We start from the raw sequence: 17,067 nt of genomic DNA, 5'->3' as shown, positions 1-17,067 counted from the left end.
ACTAGTTTGAAATGCCTGCTGTGGCACTTGCCTTCTAAACAAACCATGTCTGAGATGTTTTCCCTTACCAAAGTTTTTTATCCTTCAGGGACAGGGCTGTTTATTATAGCCGGAAAGGTGAAAACTTGCACATGTTGTCCTAGAGCTTTAGCCACTTCTGTGTTCTTCCTGTGGCTTTGTCTAGAGATGTTGGAATTAATGTTGATTGAAGCTCGTTACTGATCAGTGATTACTTTGGTGTTGTCTGCCTTCTCTTCATGTCAAGGTAGGTGTTATGATTGGGGTGTGAAAGAAGACAAAAAGACCCAGGCATATCATATGAACAGATTCAGTAAGTGTGTCCTTCCCCTCTGCTTCCTTGGAAGCTTCAAAATTAGGCTTAAGGACAGAACTTCTGCTCTTCCCTTCTGCTTGTGCCTGTAACTGCAGCATCTCAGTTGCATGCAAATGAATTCTCTGGGGCCTCCACTGCTGAACTGTTAAAACCAGAAACTGTTATCCAGGGAACATTAAAAACAAAGCCTAAAATTTAGGATGAAGAACAAATGAGACAGAAAAAAAAAGCTTTTCTATACCAGAAGTAACACAAGAGATCAAAGTTAAAATGTAGTGTAAACTTTTGCTTCCAGTCAGTTAACAGTGATACCACAGTGCAGCTTTCTGCACATTTAGAAAGCAACTTTGAAATCAGTGGTGAGTTAAGAGAGTCTGTGAGATTCCTGAAACTGTGTTCTTGTGCTTGTAGGTGTCCTGTGTGCTGAATAGCTGCAAAATCAACTGCCTGAAGCACTCAAAATCTTGGTCTTGTCTAAGAGATAAAAGAAAGTCTACACAATTTCAATCCTTACATGATGAGCTGAGCTGATATTGTAACTCAGTGATAGCCTAGAAGTAGTGCTTACAGGGGAAGAAATAATCTCTTTCTGCTGCTGAATTCTGCTTCATAAGTAGCTAGTGTATTACACTGTCTGGATGGCTCTAAGTGGAGAGAAGCTACAAAGAGATTAACTTGATATATTGAACCCAAATAGGTTCTGCAATAAGGCTGCTTAGGGAGGTTCCTGCAATAGGGATGTGGTACTCAACTTGTCTGCATTCCCTTTCCACTTGCTATGAAATTCTAGATTGCTTACAATTTCAGTTAGCCTTCCATTAGCCTTCCTTGCATCCCAGGAAAGAAATCACCAGATGCTCTGAGTAAATTTGCCCTCAAAGTGCAAGACACTCTGTATTACTCTGACCCTGCAGAGGAAGGATGCAAAATGACAGTAGAGGAAGACTGACAGTAGCTGGGGACCATGAGTATTCCAGCTGGTTTTTTTTGGGGGGTCCCTATGTCCTTTTCTTATCCGCAGGTTTCCCAACAGGATGCAAGTGTCGAAAGGCTTGTGGTTAGCTAGCTGAATGGAGACAGTCATGTTTACTGTTATTATTTCCCAGCCGGCAAAAAAACCCCACCTATAATAGCCAGATCTTGGCAGGCTTAAAATGATTGTTTTCCCCATACTTCTTCATGGGAGATGGATTCAGAACTGCTTTCAATTTAGGACTCTGGAAGAACATGTGACCTGGAAAAGAAATGTGGAGGGGAAAAGCCACAGGATCTGCTCACCTCTCAACAAATTCCATGGTAGTTGTTAGAGGCAGTAGTTAGTCTGATAACTGTCATCTCTGGGGCAATTCAGGAGGAGTTATTCTGACAGGTTGCAGTTGTTTCTTCCTGTAACAATCAAGGTTCCACCATTGCCATCCCAAGTACTGATGTGGAAAGCCAGAGCAAACACAGTCCTCTGCACTGTTGCCGCACTGAAGAGCTAATTTAGAAGAGAGGGATAAGGGGGTTCTGAAAACCTTTTCCCTTCACTTAGCCTCTAATAATGCCAACAGTTATTTGGAAGAACTTTGACAGTGTGTCCTTCCAGCCTAGCCTTTGAAAAGACCAGATGACTTAGCTTTATGCAAGGCAAGAGTTGTTAAATGTGTATACACGTATGTGCATGTGAATGTGTGTTACAACAAGGCTATCTCGGATTAACTCCTCAGCAAGGAGCCAGTCTGAAGCTGTCCTGACCCAGGAACTAAAGACCTGGGTTCAGACTGGGTCAACCCATTCCTGGGTTAAACGTTGGACTTGATAAACTTAAAGGTCTTTTCCAACCTAAATGAATCCATGGTTGTATCATTCTGTGACAGTAACCAGCAACCTACGGTGTTCTGCCACAGTGAAGGTACTTTCTTTCATAAATGATGTAGACAAAGTCCGACACAACTCCCAAAGGATACATGTCTTCACTTCATCCATGTAACCATGCTTGATCCTGCTGCAGCCCTGCAGTGCCATGGTGATGATGCACCAGAGTAGATGCCCTACCCCTTTCCCTGGCACCTGCTTTCCTCCCCAGCTGGATGATTGCCAGCCATTTGCCAATAAAGGTTCCTCTGAAATACAGGGTAAATGGCTTTATGCGGCCCTGTGGGGACAAAGGGGCATAAGAAGCCTCCCCATTTGCGTGGTTGTGCAAGGGTTTTTCACAATAACAAAGAGCTGGCTCAGGAGTCACACATAGGCTGAAAATTTGGGACCACTATTCATGCAGCGGTATAAAGAGGGCAAAGCCAAGCCAGGGTCCCTCCTAGATACTAGGCATTAGAGGCAGTGGTGTCCAAGGGTAGACAAGAGACATGCAGAGATGCTGCTTCTTTCTGATCCGTGGTAGAAGCCTACAAATCATCAGCAACTCCAAATGTTTGCTAATGCTGTGTGCTCCTACCTGTCATGGGATGTGTAATTTCTGGCAACAATTAAGCCTGTGATTACTCATCCCTGCAATCAAAATTTCAAATTCCTTTCCTAGCCCTGGTGTCATTTCTCTCTGGATGCATCATCTACCTGTAACATTAAAGACCCTTCAAAATCAAGCTTCAGTTCACTTTACTGAGCTGATGGAGTGAAAACATTGTGTGGATGGCAGCTTGCCCCCCTCAGGACTGCAAACTAATTGTTTTGCCATCATGCAAGTGTACGGAGATGGTCTCTTCCTCTTACTTCTGTGCTTCTCCCACCATTGCCGGGTAACCCACCTGGTCAGGCAAGATACTTTGTCCACCTCCTTCCTCTGTGTGGAGTGTGCTTCCTTCTCAGTGGAAGGAGAAACCTTTGCAGATGCAGAAGTGAAATAAGGTCCTGAGTGTGGAAGGAGGACGCTGGCATTGTGGTGGTTTTCCCACATTCTTACAGGGCTGACTTTCTCATGTGCTTTCTCTAGGGGCTACCAAAGACATGGGGAAGATGCTGGGTGGGGATGAGGAGAAAGATCCAGATGCTGCCAAGAAAGAAGAGGAACGACAGGAAGCTCTCAGGCAAGAAGAAGAAGAAAGGAAAGCCAAATATGCCAAGATGGAGGCTGAAAGAGAAGTTATGAGACAAGGGATTCGAGACAAGGTAAGGATCTGGCTTTCAGCACAGACCAGGTAACTCATAATGCTCATGGAGAACTGCAGTTTTCAGCTGGTTTGTGACCAGTTCCCTGAGCACCTGGATAGAGCCAGGCAATTACTTTGCCACACTGAACTTTCTAATCTTGTGCACTGTCCCTCGAGCTCTGTTCCTGTTTAAACATACCTCCCACACAGATAAGTCCTCTGCAAAGATGAAAAAGAGAGTGAAGATAAGGGGACAAAAATGCCTGGTTTTCTCATCATCTGTTAATTACTTGCACTACTTTAAATGTTAGTGACATCTCTGTCCCCATGCAGGTGCTTTCTAAGCTTGCATTTGTGGTTTGTGAGAAAGGCATAATTCAGTGTTTCTGAGAGATACAGTCCAAGTATCTTCTGTATTGCTTCCAAAGCTTTCTTTGTGTTAACAGGTGACATGGGACAAATCTACTCTACTTTTCATATTTAGGCTTCTACTACTCACAGGCCGTTAATCTGAAAGAAACCACGTTTCGTTTACCCGAGGGACTTAACCATTGAGAAGCACTCTCTTCTACTTAAGTTGATTCTTGTAATCTTGTAATTTTGCACAAGGAAGAAAGGAATAATTGTGAGAGTTCAGAATGAGATTGAAAAGAAACATACAAAACAAACGTCTAGTAGAGAAATGAGCTTAATTTAAGATAGTTGAAGCTATTGTTACTATACTTTAGCTTTTAGGGATTGATGTGTGGAGGGAGAAGGTAGTTTTACTGCTTCACCCTCAAGACTGGGTCAAAACTGTCTGTTTAGAATAACTTAATTTTATAGGAAGAGGTCCTGGCACTCAGATAACTTTGAAAGAAATGTGGGTAATGGTTGGAGAAGGGGTTTCTGATAATGAAGGCCTGTATGCTGACTTACATCACATACCAAAGAACAATAGAAAATACCTGTAGACAGAATGAGGAAGTCTTGAGAGATCTTTCCTCTGCAGTGCCTACCTCTGAGCACGTTACAGTGCCCTAAGAATATGTCAGGGAGAAAGCTTCAAGATCTTATCACAGAGCTCAGAGCAACTGTCCATAAACAAAACTATGTTTGCACTGAGTCAGACTTCTGACCTAATCCTTATGGTTCAGGAGGGAAGCACAGATAAGGATGAATTGTTCCAGTGGGATAGTGCATCTTGTAAAGAGTATCAAGAATTGTTCTGCAAATAAAGAAATTTGGGAGTATGCTTCTAAGAAAAGACCGTACTTACAGGGAATTGTCAGCCTGTGACACTGCCAGAGAAAGGCATTCATATGATAATTTAAAAGAGGGTGTTAGTTAGCAGAGAGAGAGACAGATGAAGAACCCCTACCTGGTCAATATTTGTTGTTTTATAATGTATTTAATGAATACATATCTAGACAGTGTAATATATTAATATAAGCATATCAATGTGTGCGGTATATGTTTAATGTATATTTACAGGTGGAACTGTTTCAAAGCAATGACATAGGTCTGTATTAGACATTGGGGGTGCGGGAGAGATGATGAATTTCTGACTTGAAGGCAGATGGGCCTAATGCCCCGTTTTCATCTGTCACCATCTTTCTGCTAGACCATTGAAATGTTCCCAGAGGCAGACGGGGTTGCTGCATTTTTCTTGCTGTTGGGCAAACTGCTGTGAAAGTGTCTGAAAAATCCAAGATGCCCTCTGTTGCAAATCCAAGGTGATCTAGACTAGAATTCATGCATTCATGAGTAGGATGTATACAGCCTGAGTTTCAATGAAACAACCAGCCAACGAGGATTTCCCTGGGATATTGTCAGCTACCTAGATTTTGCTGAGTCAGGCTGGGTACTGGCTGCTTAAGTCTCTTGGAAATGCGTTGACTCCTGGATGATATAGCAAAGGGCTGGCTCTGCAGAGAGAGTAAACAGGAACACTTGGAGGAATGTTACTTGACCTCCATTGAAATTCTGGATTGCAGCTTTTCTAGTGATGTGCTGGGTTATCTTTCAGATTAGCAACAGGAAGTCCTGCTTTGGAGAGTGCACCCAGCTTGTGAAAACACAGGAGCTCAATTTCCTGTGGTTTTCTTTCTCCTGGGAATAATCCCAGGTAGTATGTGTTTGAAAGATAAAGCTGTTTTCTACAAAATCAGAAAAAATGGATAAAGCTGTAGAAAGGAGTTGGTTTTGGGATGTGGGTTTGGGGTGTGTGGTGTTTTTTTTTTATGTTTGAGAGTTCTGTGAAAGAGAGAGATTATTTTGTCCTGACAAGGAGGTGGATTTGATAATATACAAGACTTTGTCTTCAAGTATTGTGAATTTGGTGGCTGGAAATGTGGGAAAAAAATATTGAAACACTAGAAAAAAGGGCTGGATTATTTCATCCATTTCTTGTTTATTTAGAAGTTACCTTCATTTCTTCACCAACTCCAGTAAAAGCAGAAATGTAGAAAAGAAAACTGAAACAGGGGTTCTATCTCGTACATACACAAGTTATTGCTGGCAGGTAAAAATGAAATCCAAGAAGTTTTAGGTATTAGAGATCTCCATGATGATATTTGCTTATTTCTCACATAAAAAAGTGAGAAATGAGCACGTGACTTGAGTGAGTAGGAACAGGTTATTTATGCAGAATACAAGTTTGAAAGTGTGTGCATAGGTCATGAATCCACAGTTGCAAAGATACTACCTTAGTGCAGCTGCAGGATGTCAGGGAAACAAGCCAGGGAATGACGGTTTCATCAGTTAGTTAATATGGCTCTTTGGTGAGGCCCACAGAAAGGACAGGCTCATCATGTTTGTTTTGATCTTTTTGCCATGGCTTTGCAATGAGTGTGATAAATGCACTCTCTTGTTTAGGGCTTCAGAAAATGTGGGAGCTACGGCAGAGCTTGGAAGGGACAGATACCACAGATATGTTCCAGCATGTGCTAACTTCAGCTTTTAAATTCAATCTGTTAAATCGAGATGCATGTGCCCTGAGCCCAGCATGGCAGCTGGGCAGAGAAATGATTTAGGGAAAGGACAAAATGAATTATGCAACAATCAAGTATTTTTATAAAACTTACGCAGCATTTTCATATGGAAATGAATTTTTAAGGATGATGTTTGGACATGACATTTTGAAATAACTGGACCACCAGGCAGTTGTCTTCTAGCTCCTACTTAATGTCCAGCATCTGATACTGAAAATGGATTGCAAGAGTGTAAAGGACATAAACTGGGAATGCTCCAGCTTCCTGCTGCCCCAAGGTGCATGTATAGAGCTTGCTTTCTGATCTCATCTGGGCTTGATCTCAACACTACTGCCTCACAGATCTTCTGGGCCTTACCACAGCTGTGTCTGGACAGAGGTGCCTCACCTGACCAGCGCAGGCAAGGCTGTGAGAGGTCTTCAGTGCTCCTATGCCTGGTAGGTCAGGGTCTGTGTCCAGCACCCTGGTGGTGGGACTGGAGAGCTAATATCCCCGTTATCTTGCTAATACCGAGTTCTATCAACCTGCTGTGCTGGAGCAGCCATCTTATTTCCAATGCTTTTGGGTGAAATACTGCCTTCTATAGACAGATGATCTTTTTCTGTGTTATATACTTGCACATCTCAGCAGTGAAAGCTAATTACTTTCTTCATGTAATAATCCATAATTACTTATTTACATGATTAATTATTTCCACCACTGTGGTAGAACCCAGGCCTCAGAGAGCCCTAGTACATGCTCTGTAATTAACACTACCTGTCTTGGCTGCCAGTGGGATGATGCCTGTAGCCTGCAGCTGCATGAGAAGTATGGAAAGGTGGCAAATGGAAAATTCAAATGCTGGAAGAATTAGATTTGTCTCTACCATTGTAATTGACCCTGTTGGGTGCTGTGCAAAGATTGTGGCATAGTGCTTAATTGCATGGTCATACAATTATGCTTCTAGGAACGTCAGCTCTCCTGGTGCACAAGCTGAGGGTCAGCTTTTCTTAGTAAGCAGAAGTTCAGTATTTCATCTCTGCCGTGAAGAGAACAGTGCGTATTCTCAAGCTCATATACTAAGCAGTATCCAAATTCTGACAGCAATATAACAAATTTCCTCATTTAAGCATTTAATTCAGTGTTGTTGTTATTATTATGCTTTCACGAATATAGTTGTTAAGTTCATCCCAAACACGGTTTCTTTGGAAATTTATCTGGGTGTAGAACAAAGAATTTTGTTGAGGTTTTTTTTGTTTGCAAAGTACAAAAGCAGAAGAGTTACGTGATTAAAGCCTTGGTGATAGTAGAATGTTAACATCTTGTGGCATGAGTGAGCCTCTATGGCACGTAGTAAGAAAAGCTCAGGGCTTCCCTGTCCCTTTGCTGGTGATAGGAAAATGGTGGAGTCTGGGGTTTGATGTTTGTTCCTGCAAGCACCATATCACACAGCAGGAGAATGTGCAGCCCTTGTTCTGTTTAAGTGTAAGTCCTTCTGTCTCTGGATGTGTGCCATTAATTCTTCCCATTTTCTCTACTGGGCCATCAAACACTCTCAGTGGTTAGGCAGTAAGAGTCTTTGCAGTATTTGGAATTGTCCATCTCCCAGGAGAGTCATGAAATCTATTCAGTACTTTGTAGATATTTAAGATGTGATCTTCAGGTCGTCCATGGTATAAGGTTGGTGGTTTTGGAATTCTAGAAAAGTGAGAACATTTGGATTACCAGCAATGTGAGAAGTCCTAAGTTAGAGCTTTTGTTCTCTCCAGTTGGGAATGTGTCCTCATAGTGCTGGGGTTTTATTCTTTGTTTTTATTTTAAATCTGATTGCTGAACTCACTTTTGGCATTAGATCACTCAGACAAAAAGGCAATCAGGATTTGTAGCTGCAGTACTAGATTCTCACATGAGATAATCAACATGCAACATCATACAATTATTTACTTCTACTATTTCATTTATTTATTTCCATATGTAACTGGTACATAGCTGCGAAAATCCCATCTTGGGACAGGAAAAATACCAGAATGTGGATTCACTCTGTTCTCCAGCAATATCAGACCATTAAAACTAAACTCCAAGCTCAGGAGTGCAAACTTAACTTTGATAAAACTTTGTTGCTATGAAACAGCTTTACATTGTTAGCTAAACTCTTTAGTATTAGTACATCTATGGGTTGTTTCATTCTTGTCTGACTTCAGATGCAGATATTGCCAAGGGCTTTAAAAATTCCTGTACAAAGGAATGAAATTTTGCTGTGTGAAAGTGCAGTCTTTCTTCAGAGGAAGAAATATAGCACATTTTTCATTGGAGACTATCCACAACAGAAAAAAGTGCAGAAATTGTATTCTTTGCATGTCAGAAGGTGAAGGATCTCAAACAAAGAAGATTGTCCTCTGCAATGAATCATCTTCTGTAATTCAAATGATAAAATTTGTATCTCCATAAACAGAAACATTCTGTCTCATCTCTTCCCTTTAAAATCACTGATATTAAACCAGCGATGTGAATTCTTATCCAGCACTTGTGATCTAATGAAGCTGTGGCTACTGTTCAGTGTGTGGGTCTTAAAATGATTTTCAGAATTGTGTATGTATTGCACAGATGGAAAAGTATCATTAACTTGACTCTTCTCCTGCTTCCACTGTAGCTTTTGATAATTCACAATAAAAAAGACAAACAAAGAAAAAAATTCCTTGCTTAGTTTAGTTCAGTACAGGTACTCTTTGTGCTATAGACCAAAGAGTGTTTACAACTGGCCCTCTGGCTATGAGAAAGCAATAGGCCTGGCTATGACACTCCCAGAGTGATGCTTTGCAAGACAGGGATTATATTGTGCTTTCCAAGAAGTGGGCACTGGGCTGGGTGGGAACAGTCATAACCCCAATAACAGCGACAACCAAGAAGAATTGCACTCATTGCAGCAATTAAATCATACGCTGATCTGGGTGAAGAAGGCTGCAAGGGCAATGTCCTGTGGTGCTTACTGTGTTCTGGACACGTTCCATTCACAGGCTGTTGAGGACAGTGGAAGGTGGAGTAAGCCCAAACAAAGTCAAGTTGTGGTTTAACCCCAGCTGGCCACTAAGCACCATGCAGCCACTTGCTCACACACACCTCCCCATGATCACCCCTGCCCCCTGAAGTGGGATGGGGGAGAGAATCAGAAGAGTAAGTAAACTTGTGGGTTGAGGTAAAGACAGTTTAATGGGTAAAGCAAAAGCTGTTCACACAAACAAAGCAAAACAAGGAATTCAGGTGTTTAGCCATCTCCACAAAAGCATGACTTCATCACACATAATGGTTACTTGGGAAGACAAGTGCCATCACTCCAAATGTCACCCCCTTCCTTCTTCTCCCAGCCTGATGTTCTGTGGTATGGAATATCTCTTTGGCTAGTTTGGGTCAGCTGTCCTGGCTGTGCTCCTTCCCAGCTTCTTGTACACCTGCTTGCTGGCAGAGCATAGGAAATTTGAAAAGCCCTTGATGTAGAGTAAGCATGACTCAGTAACAACTAAAACATCAGTTTATTATCAACATTAATATACTAAATCCAAAACACAAGACCTTACCAGCTGCTAATAAAAAAATTAACTCTATCCCAGCTGAAACCAGGACAATTCAGAAGAAGGAAAGAACATTTGCAGGGTGATTTAAGAGCACCATAACACTGCAGATCTTTGTCATATTGGTATTTGGAGGCATTCAAGGGGATAAAGTGATTTGATCTGGACTAGAGTTCTGACCTTCTGCCAGAACTTGTCCCCCAGTGATTGTTGCAAAGAAGTCCTGACTGACCTGTGTTGCCTCTGAGCCATACTCTTGAGTTTCTGAATCAGTTTTCTTCATAGCTTAGAGTACAGATCTTTAGCATCAAACTTGTTCCCAGACCACAGAACTTTTCAATATGATTTAGTTCACTTCTCACTTCTGGAAATTCTAGCCAGATTTGATTTTCTGTTTTGTATCTCAAAAAAAACCCAAACCCTTGTCTGTGATGCAGCAGCTGTCTTTTGTAAGAAGGCTAACAAACTGGTCTGCTTCAGTGAGAAGAAGCACAGCTGGAAAGCCAAAGGTTAACAAAGTTATCTGGGTATGCCTAAGTTCAGCAGTCTCTCTTGAAAGTTGAGAGAGAATTGTGCCTTCCCAGGTGTGCTTTTTAGCACAGAACAGGGATTGATGTACCTGTTAAGGACCTCCAAGGCCATTACTAAACATAGTCACCTTCAAAGTGATTTTAGGGCATGTGTTCCTACCCAACCCCTGTAGTTTCATCTTTATATTCCCTTGGAAGTGCCAGGATACACAACACGTCTGGGTCTTCGTTGTTGCAGCCACCTATGTATATAGAATTCTCTAGGTGGTCTGAATGAAAGTGTTTGTACCAGGTCTTATCTCTTGACATTAGACTAATAGAACTTATCTGATGGGAAAAGCTGTATGGATTCCTTCCTGCACTGTAGCTTTATGCCGTTTCTAAAATTCAGAAAAGGGAGCAAACCATTGGAGCTTGGAAGCAAAGTGGTATCTTTTTCGTCCTCAATCATAGTAGTTAGAGGTTTGATTATTTAGCAGAACTCAGCAGGATCAGTTTCCAGCTGCTGATTCCCCACTCATACCTTTTGGGGCTCATTAGTCCGCTTTTTCGTGCAGCTCTGCCTTTTTCTAACTTCGTTTCTACGTTTTACGCTAATCCAGATCTACACCAGTAGATGTCACTTTGGATACTTGCTAACGAGATCCCACTGGGCAATGCTTCTGGAGTTACTGAAATGTCTCTTGAAATGCAGCCTTTTTTTACTGTTATGCACTGATTAGGGTATCTTGTAAAGTAATTCAGCTGAAATCCTCACTTAACTTTTGTCTCACTGAGCTGGCTGGCAAAACCTATTATAATTGCTGGCTCAGGGCTAAGTAGATTCATCCACTCAGGACTGGGTGCAAAATAAACCCAAGCAGATGATGTACAGTGATCAGTGCTGGAATTTAGCTAGGAAGGATATCTGAATGGTGTGTCATGCCTTCTTGGGTGCGACCTATTTGGCTTACCTACTTGGAAAGGCAAGAAACAATTACCCCAAAAATTGGCCTTTTGCAAGTTCTCTTCCAGTACCATTGCAACTGAGCATCTTTGAACAGCCAGACACTACTACTCTGCTGTAGGTGCTGTTATACCACCTCACAGTCCAATCCACACTTCTGGCCCTCATATCAAGGTGCCCCATTACCAGAAGATCTGTTTGGAAACTAGTATCCAACAATTTTAATTGACAAATTATTCTGTATTCATAATAAGGAACTCTTCAGTACAGCACTCCCTAACCTGTCAGGTATTTACTTACATTACCATGCAGAGGATATGGAAGGTGGGAAGGCAGTAACTACTTGTAATTTATTGTCTGATAACACAATACATCCTCTCTTTCTTTTTCCCTTGTGCCTTTTTTTTTCCTGGTTGAACTGCTGGTTTAGGAGCTTTCCGTTTTTTCAGAGCAAGGATAGACTGACTACATTGCAGAGCAAGAATGTGTGATCTATGAGGAATTGCTTTATTTCTACAGAACAGTCTTACTATATGGAAACAATATACACAGCCATTGTATATTACCAAGTTTTTGTGTGTGTAGACACATAGAAATGTATATAAAGAAAGTTTGAATACATTTTCTTTAATCAGAAAGATTTTTTTCCTTTGTGTAAAGGAGAAGATGAATGCAAAGAGAATGTCTGCGTCATGGATAAAGCCTTACTTTATTCCAGTTTCAGTAACAGTCTGCATTCAGTCCCCACAATGTTTAGCCCACAGCTTGAGGAAGTCAGTGAGGAACCTGCCCTTCTTCAGTGGACTAGCAATGGTTAACACCTACATAAAGAGGTTATTAAGTTGGGTAGTAGCATTCACAGTCATATGTGACAGCAAATTACTACATGAAGAAGGTGGAGAGCTACCTACATGCATGCTGGATCCAGAGTTCTCTTTTTGCAAAGGCTGCAGACTTGTCTTAGCCTACTTCCCCAGCAGAGCAGGCACAGCCCACTGTCTACCTGAGTTTTGGCTGGAGTCATTCATGCTGACTATCCAGAATAGAAACTACTCAAGTCAGTGCAATTGGAAATAGCAACCTGAGAACCTGTACGCAGAAGACAATGGCAGGTCTCTGCAGTAGATTGCTATAACAAACACAAAGGTAACAGTATGCATTCACCTCTGAAATACCAGTTAGCTCAGTTTCTGCCTTTCTGATGCTTCTTTGTGATTCTAAGTGTCACCAAATGATACTTCTTTTTCACATCATCCAGCAAGACCAAGCTGCACAGAGGAAGGTCTTTTTCCCAAAAGATCTTGAAAATCCGATTTTTTATTATTATTTTATTTTATTGTATATGTCATAGTAATTATATAACATATACTGTATATTATATATTTTATAATATATTATATATTAAGTATACAATGTGATTAATAATTTTATTAATAATAATACTTTTTACTTAGCATTACTGTTTGTGATTCATGGGTGAAGAAATTGAGCAACTTGCCTAAAACTATGCAGTGGCTGAGTAGGGAATCAGTTTCCTGAGCCAGAGGCGTAGGCATAGTCTAACCCTTGTGCAAATGGGATTTCATCTCCTCCTGAAAGCCTGGACACCTTCACAGGCAGCAGTCCATAACAGACGGTAAGGACTTAGAAATGAACACCATCCCAGAGCCTGTATGACCTGCATCCTCATTGCTACTGGTCTATAGAAATGGTTGCCATGCCCAAACCCTTCCAATTCAAATTTCTTTAGCCAGTAGAGCCAAGACCACATGTAATAATTTCTTGGCTAAATCCAAACCAAAGGCATAAATGCATCCCTTTGCATTGAGAGGCAGAACAGCATAGTTGTTGCCTTGCTGCTCTAAGGAATAAAATACTCTTTCCTCATTGGTAAAAACCCCTTAGTCAGGATGATATAAAATTTGGCTGAGTGGCTGGAGTACCTCCGAGTTTTTTCCAAGACAACCTCTCTAAGTCTTTTGATTCATCTGACCTTTAAAGGTAGACAGTTCTATCATGGGTCATGCTGCTTACATCAGCCTCAAAATGCAGATAATGGCATGAAAGTAATTTAACGAGTACTGTTGCCTGTAACAAGCACAGCTACACCATTTTTTTCATGTAACTTATTTTTTTTTCACAGCTTACAAATCAGCTGTGAAAGTAAGGGAGAGCTTGTACAGTTGTTGGTTCTTTTTTATGTCAATCTAATTCAAGGACTGTGAAGGTCAGTGAAGAGGATTTAAAGGTCTTTTCCCTTTCTGCTGCAGCCAAAGAGCTCCCATTACTGTTTAAAATCAAGCATCAGCCACATTATGTCTCTTATATTGGCAGTTTGTTATCTGAGTCTTGAACAATCAGGTAATTCACCAGGAATTAATGAGACCAGCGGAGTTACACCTGCTTGAGAATGCAGCCTGATGCCTTCATGGCTCAGCTAATGGAGGCTCAGCCTTTGAAATTCTGCTGCTTCCTTGGAGCAAGACATGAGTGTATGCTGGCCTCATCATGAAGGTCTGCATCTGTTCTGACATTGCTCTTGGTTTCATCAGCCTGGGATTTAAGACTGTCAGGGACAATTAGTTCCCCCACATGCTTGAAAGAAGAAGGGCTGAAACCAGGCCAGATATGAGTTCATGCATGGGACAGGATGCCAAAGTTTGAGGCATGCCTGCCTTGCTTGCCTGATGTGTGTCCTTGCTCCCTATGGATGCTTGTTGCTTATGGTTAAGCTGGGAAAAGAAGAGAGGGTTTGCATCCCCGCTTCTGATGAGTGTCAATTCGTATGGCTTTCCTGAGGGTCTGAGACAGCCCTCAGGATTTCTCTTTCTCTCCCCTTCCTCACTGGCCAGCTTTGAGGCACTCACAAGCAGAGCTGAATTAATCTTCACCAGACTCCAGTGCAAGGTCCCCTGCCTGGGCTCCAGGCCAGGGCAGCCCTCTTGCTGATGCAGGAGAAGGTCTGTGGCCTTCCTTTGACCATGTCAGAGTTTGAGGAAGACAGATTGGCTGCTGCTGGGGGAGAAATAGGATATCTTGCCCTTTCATCATTTCCATTGGCTGAGGTTTTTCAGGATTCCCTCCTTTTCCTTTCAGCACAATCTTTAGTGCTGTAGGCCTTCTGCTTTGCTAAAACAGCATGCAAGCATGCCTACACCTGCTGGGAAGCACAGAGTCACATTATTCATTACCTGCTGAGAGAGAGACTTCATGGAAGAATTGCTTTTCCTCAGGAAGAAGAGAGGAAGAATGCAGCCTGTCAGCTTCAAGCCACCATATTCAAATTACCCAGCATCTCCTGGAACTGTTGGCATGGTCTTCACAAGACCAAGTAGAGCAGGTACAGTGCTTTTATGCTCTTCATCCCAGCCAGAGCTCCAAGCAACCTTTCAGAAATTTAGGGTTATTATAGGGACTTTTTAAACTGGCACCATATCTATACAATCTTACTAGCCATTTTACAGCTGCTGGATTATTTCTGTCTTGCTCTGTAATAGGGATTCAGATTCTGTCTCTTTATTAAACAGATTGATGCTAAATTAGAGGAAGGATTCATCAATCAGAGATCAAACCAGAAAGACAGCCCAAGCAAAGGCCTGGTGTGGGAAAACCAGCTGACAAATTGTCCATTGAACAGAACTTTTCACACAAATGCAGAAAGAAAAATGGGGTTTGTGGGTGGTTTTTATTTGGAACTTGTATGCTTGATTTCCTTCCTGGAAGTTTCTTCCAGCTACTGCCATGGAGTTTGGGGCATAGAGATATCCCACTGTACCTCCCTGAAAGTCTCTAGAATGTTTTGTCACATTCTGGTGTTTCTGATGAATCCCTGGTTATTGACTAGTGGGTGGTGCTGAAAGTATTTCTTTCCTGTCTAATCAGTGGCTTGTGGTCGTGAAGATTGCTTGTGAAGATGCTGTAGGCAGAACCTACCAATTTAAATTATAATCCTGGCCAGCAAAGGCAAAAGTGGCAAGACAGTGTTGCAGCGCAGCAGAGATTCAACTTCATCATGTCTGTGTGCTTCGTCCAGCTGCATATCTGGCTAGAAAATTCTTGCTTGCTGTGTTCACATTTCCTGTGCTCTGATGTAGTAATCATGGATTTCCATGTACTGTAATTTGCAGTGGGTGTTAGCTTTGTTTAGGAAGGAAGGAAGTGTCTTCAGTAAGGTGAAGAACAGCAACTCCACTTGGCTTGAATTTAGTTGAGTTTTGATCTGGAGTTGAGGCTGGGAGTTTTAGGAGAGCAAGGCTTCTGGGAAATTCTCCATCCATACCTCAGTGGTTTTGCTCCTGGCCAGCTCTGATAGGAGAGATGGATGAGAAGATTTAAAACAAAAACAGAGAGAGATGTGTTTGAGGCATACTTAGATCCCCATGAAGCCTCGAACATGATGCAGAGCCTTCTGGAAATCTGAGAGAACAGCTTCCTGACTTCACAGAGGGCCCTGTCAGGCTGATGCTGTTTACCAGAAGCAGGCTTACTGTAGTTAACTTCTGAAAGTCTGACAGTGCTTTATCAGTCAGGAAGTACAACACCAATGTCTTCTATCCATGCACCAGCTGGTCTTCCAGCCTTTGCAAATCTGTCTTTCCTAATTTAGAGAGCCAACTCTCAGTCCTAACTATGCTGTCTCCTTCAATAAAAGAGGCAATAACCTGCATGTGCTCTTGAAACAGTCTCAGCCTTGATGTGTGCTTTCTGACTTCATTTGCCTGTCTCCCATGTCTTGAGAAGGGAGGCAGACTTCAGAGGAGGAGATGAGGACCACAGATCAAGCTGAAACCTGCAAGGGAGGCTCTGTGTTGTGTTCTTGCTGAGGAAGTCTGATTTGGACAGTAAGAGGACTGTGGACTTATCTCTTTACAGGCATTTGAAAAATGGTCAGCCCATCGCAAAACCAATCTTTTTTGATGTAGGGGTAGGGTGAGGGTATATGTTCTATCTCTGACAGGTTCGTGCAAAGGAAAGTAATGTGCTGTTGCTAAATTTTAATGCATGGTGAAAGAATCCTCCTCCAAGAGATTTGCTAGGGAAGGAAGATCTGCAAACAGGAACAAGTGGAAAAACACTGGTCTACTTTTGGATAAATGGCCATTCTTCTGTCATTCAGACTGCGTGTTTGGCAAGTGGTTTAAGCTGATTCTGTGCTGCCACATGCTTTAGGTGTGGATTTGGAGGTGGAGGGAGGTAGGGGATACTTCAGGGCTTCACTTTTGGCAGGTAGTGGGAGAATCTCAAATGAGAAACCGCCAAGCTATTCCCAGAAATAGGGATACCCCTGCTTCTGAAGGGCATCTGACACTGTGAGGGAAGCAGCAGGAATCTAACTGGCTCAGAACTGCTCTGGAGGCTCTTTCCCTTGACAGGTGTGTGTGGTCCCTTGTAAGCTTCCATTTTCTCAGAGATTTAGCAGTCAGCCTTGTTTGACAGGCCCAGTGAGTGTCAAGGAGAAAGGCCTGTCACTGTGTTAGTCATAATCTGCCTCTCACTCTGACATGTCACATCAGAGCCTGTGTAAAGGCACTCTGCACCCTCCAGGCCCTTCCAGAGACTGGAATCACAGGGCTGTTCACCAACATTTTTGGCAAGAATCTCTGAGTGAATTTGGTTGGCAAAAGCAATCACAGATTATGGGAGAACTCAAC

General features: G+C 42.2%; 1 protein-coding gene across 2 annotated transcripts in view; it reads left to right on the top strand.

Annotated features, from left to right (window-relative positions):
• Nucleotides 1–17,067, top strand: part of CPLX1 (complexin 1) — a 115,851-nt gene that overhangs the window by 68,322 nt on the left and 30,462 nt on the right. For both annotated transcript variants that reach the window (XR_008730349.1, XM_055699679.1), the window contains exon 3: nt 3,267–3,442. Coding sequence is in view for 1 of the 2 variants with exons in the window: in XM_055699679.1 (XP_055555654.1) it covers nt 3,267–3,442 (176 nt within the window). In the remaining variant the exon portion in view is untranslated. The remainder of the gene's footprint in view (nt 1–3,266; nt 3,443–17,067) is intronic.

This window comes from Falco cherrug, chromosome Z (genome assembly GCF_023634085.1).
Source record: "Falco cherrug isolate bFalChe1 chromosome Z, bFalChe1.pri, whole genome shotgun sequence".
NCBI classification, from domain to species: Eukaryota; Metazoa; Chordata; class Aves; order Falconiformes; family Falconidae; genus Falco; species Falco cherrug.
Note: the sequence above shows the minus strand (reverse complement) of the source record. Positions and strands in the feature narration are given on the sequence as shown.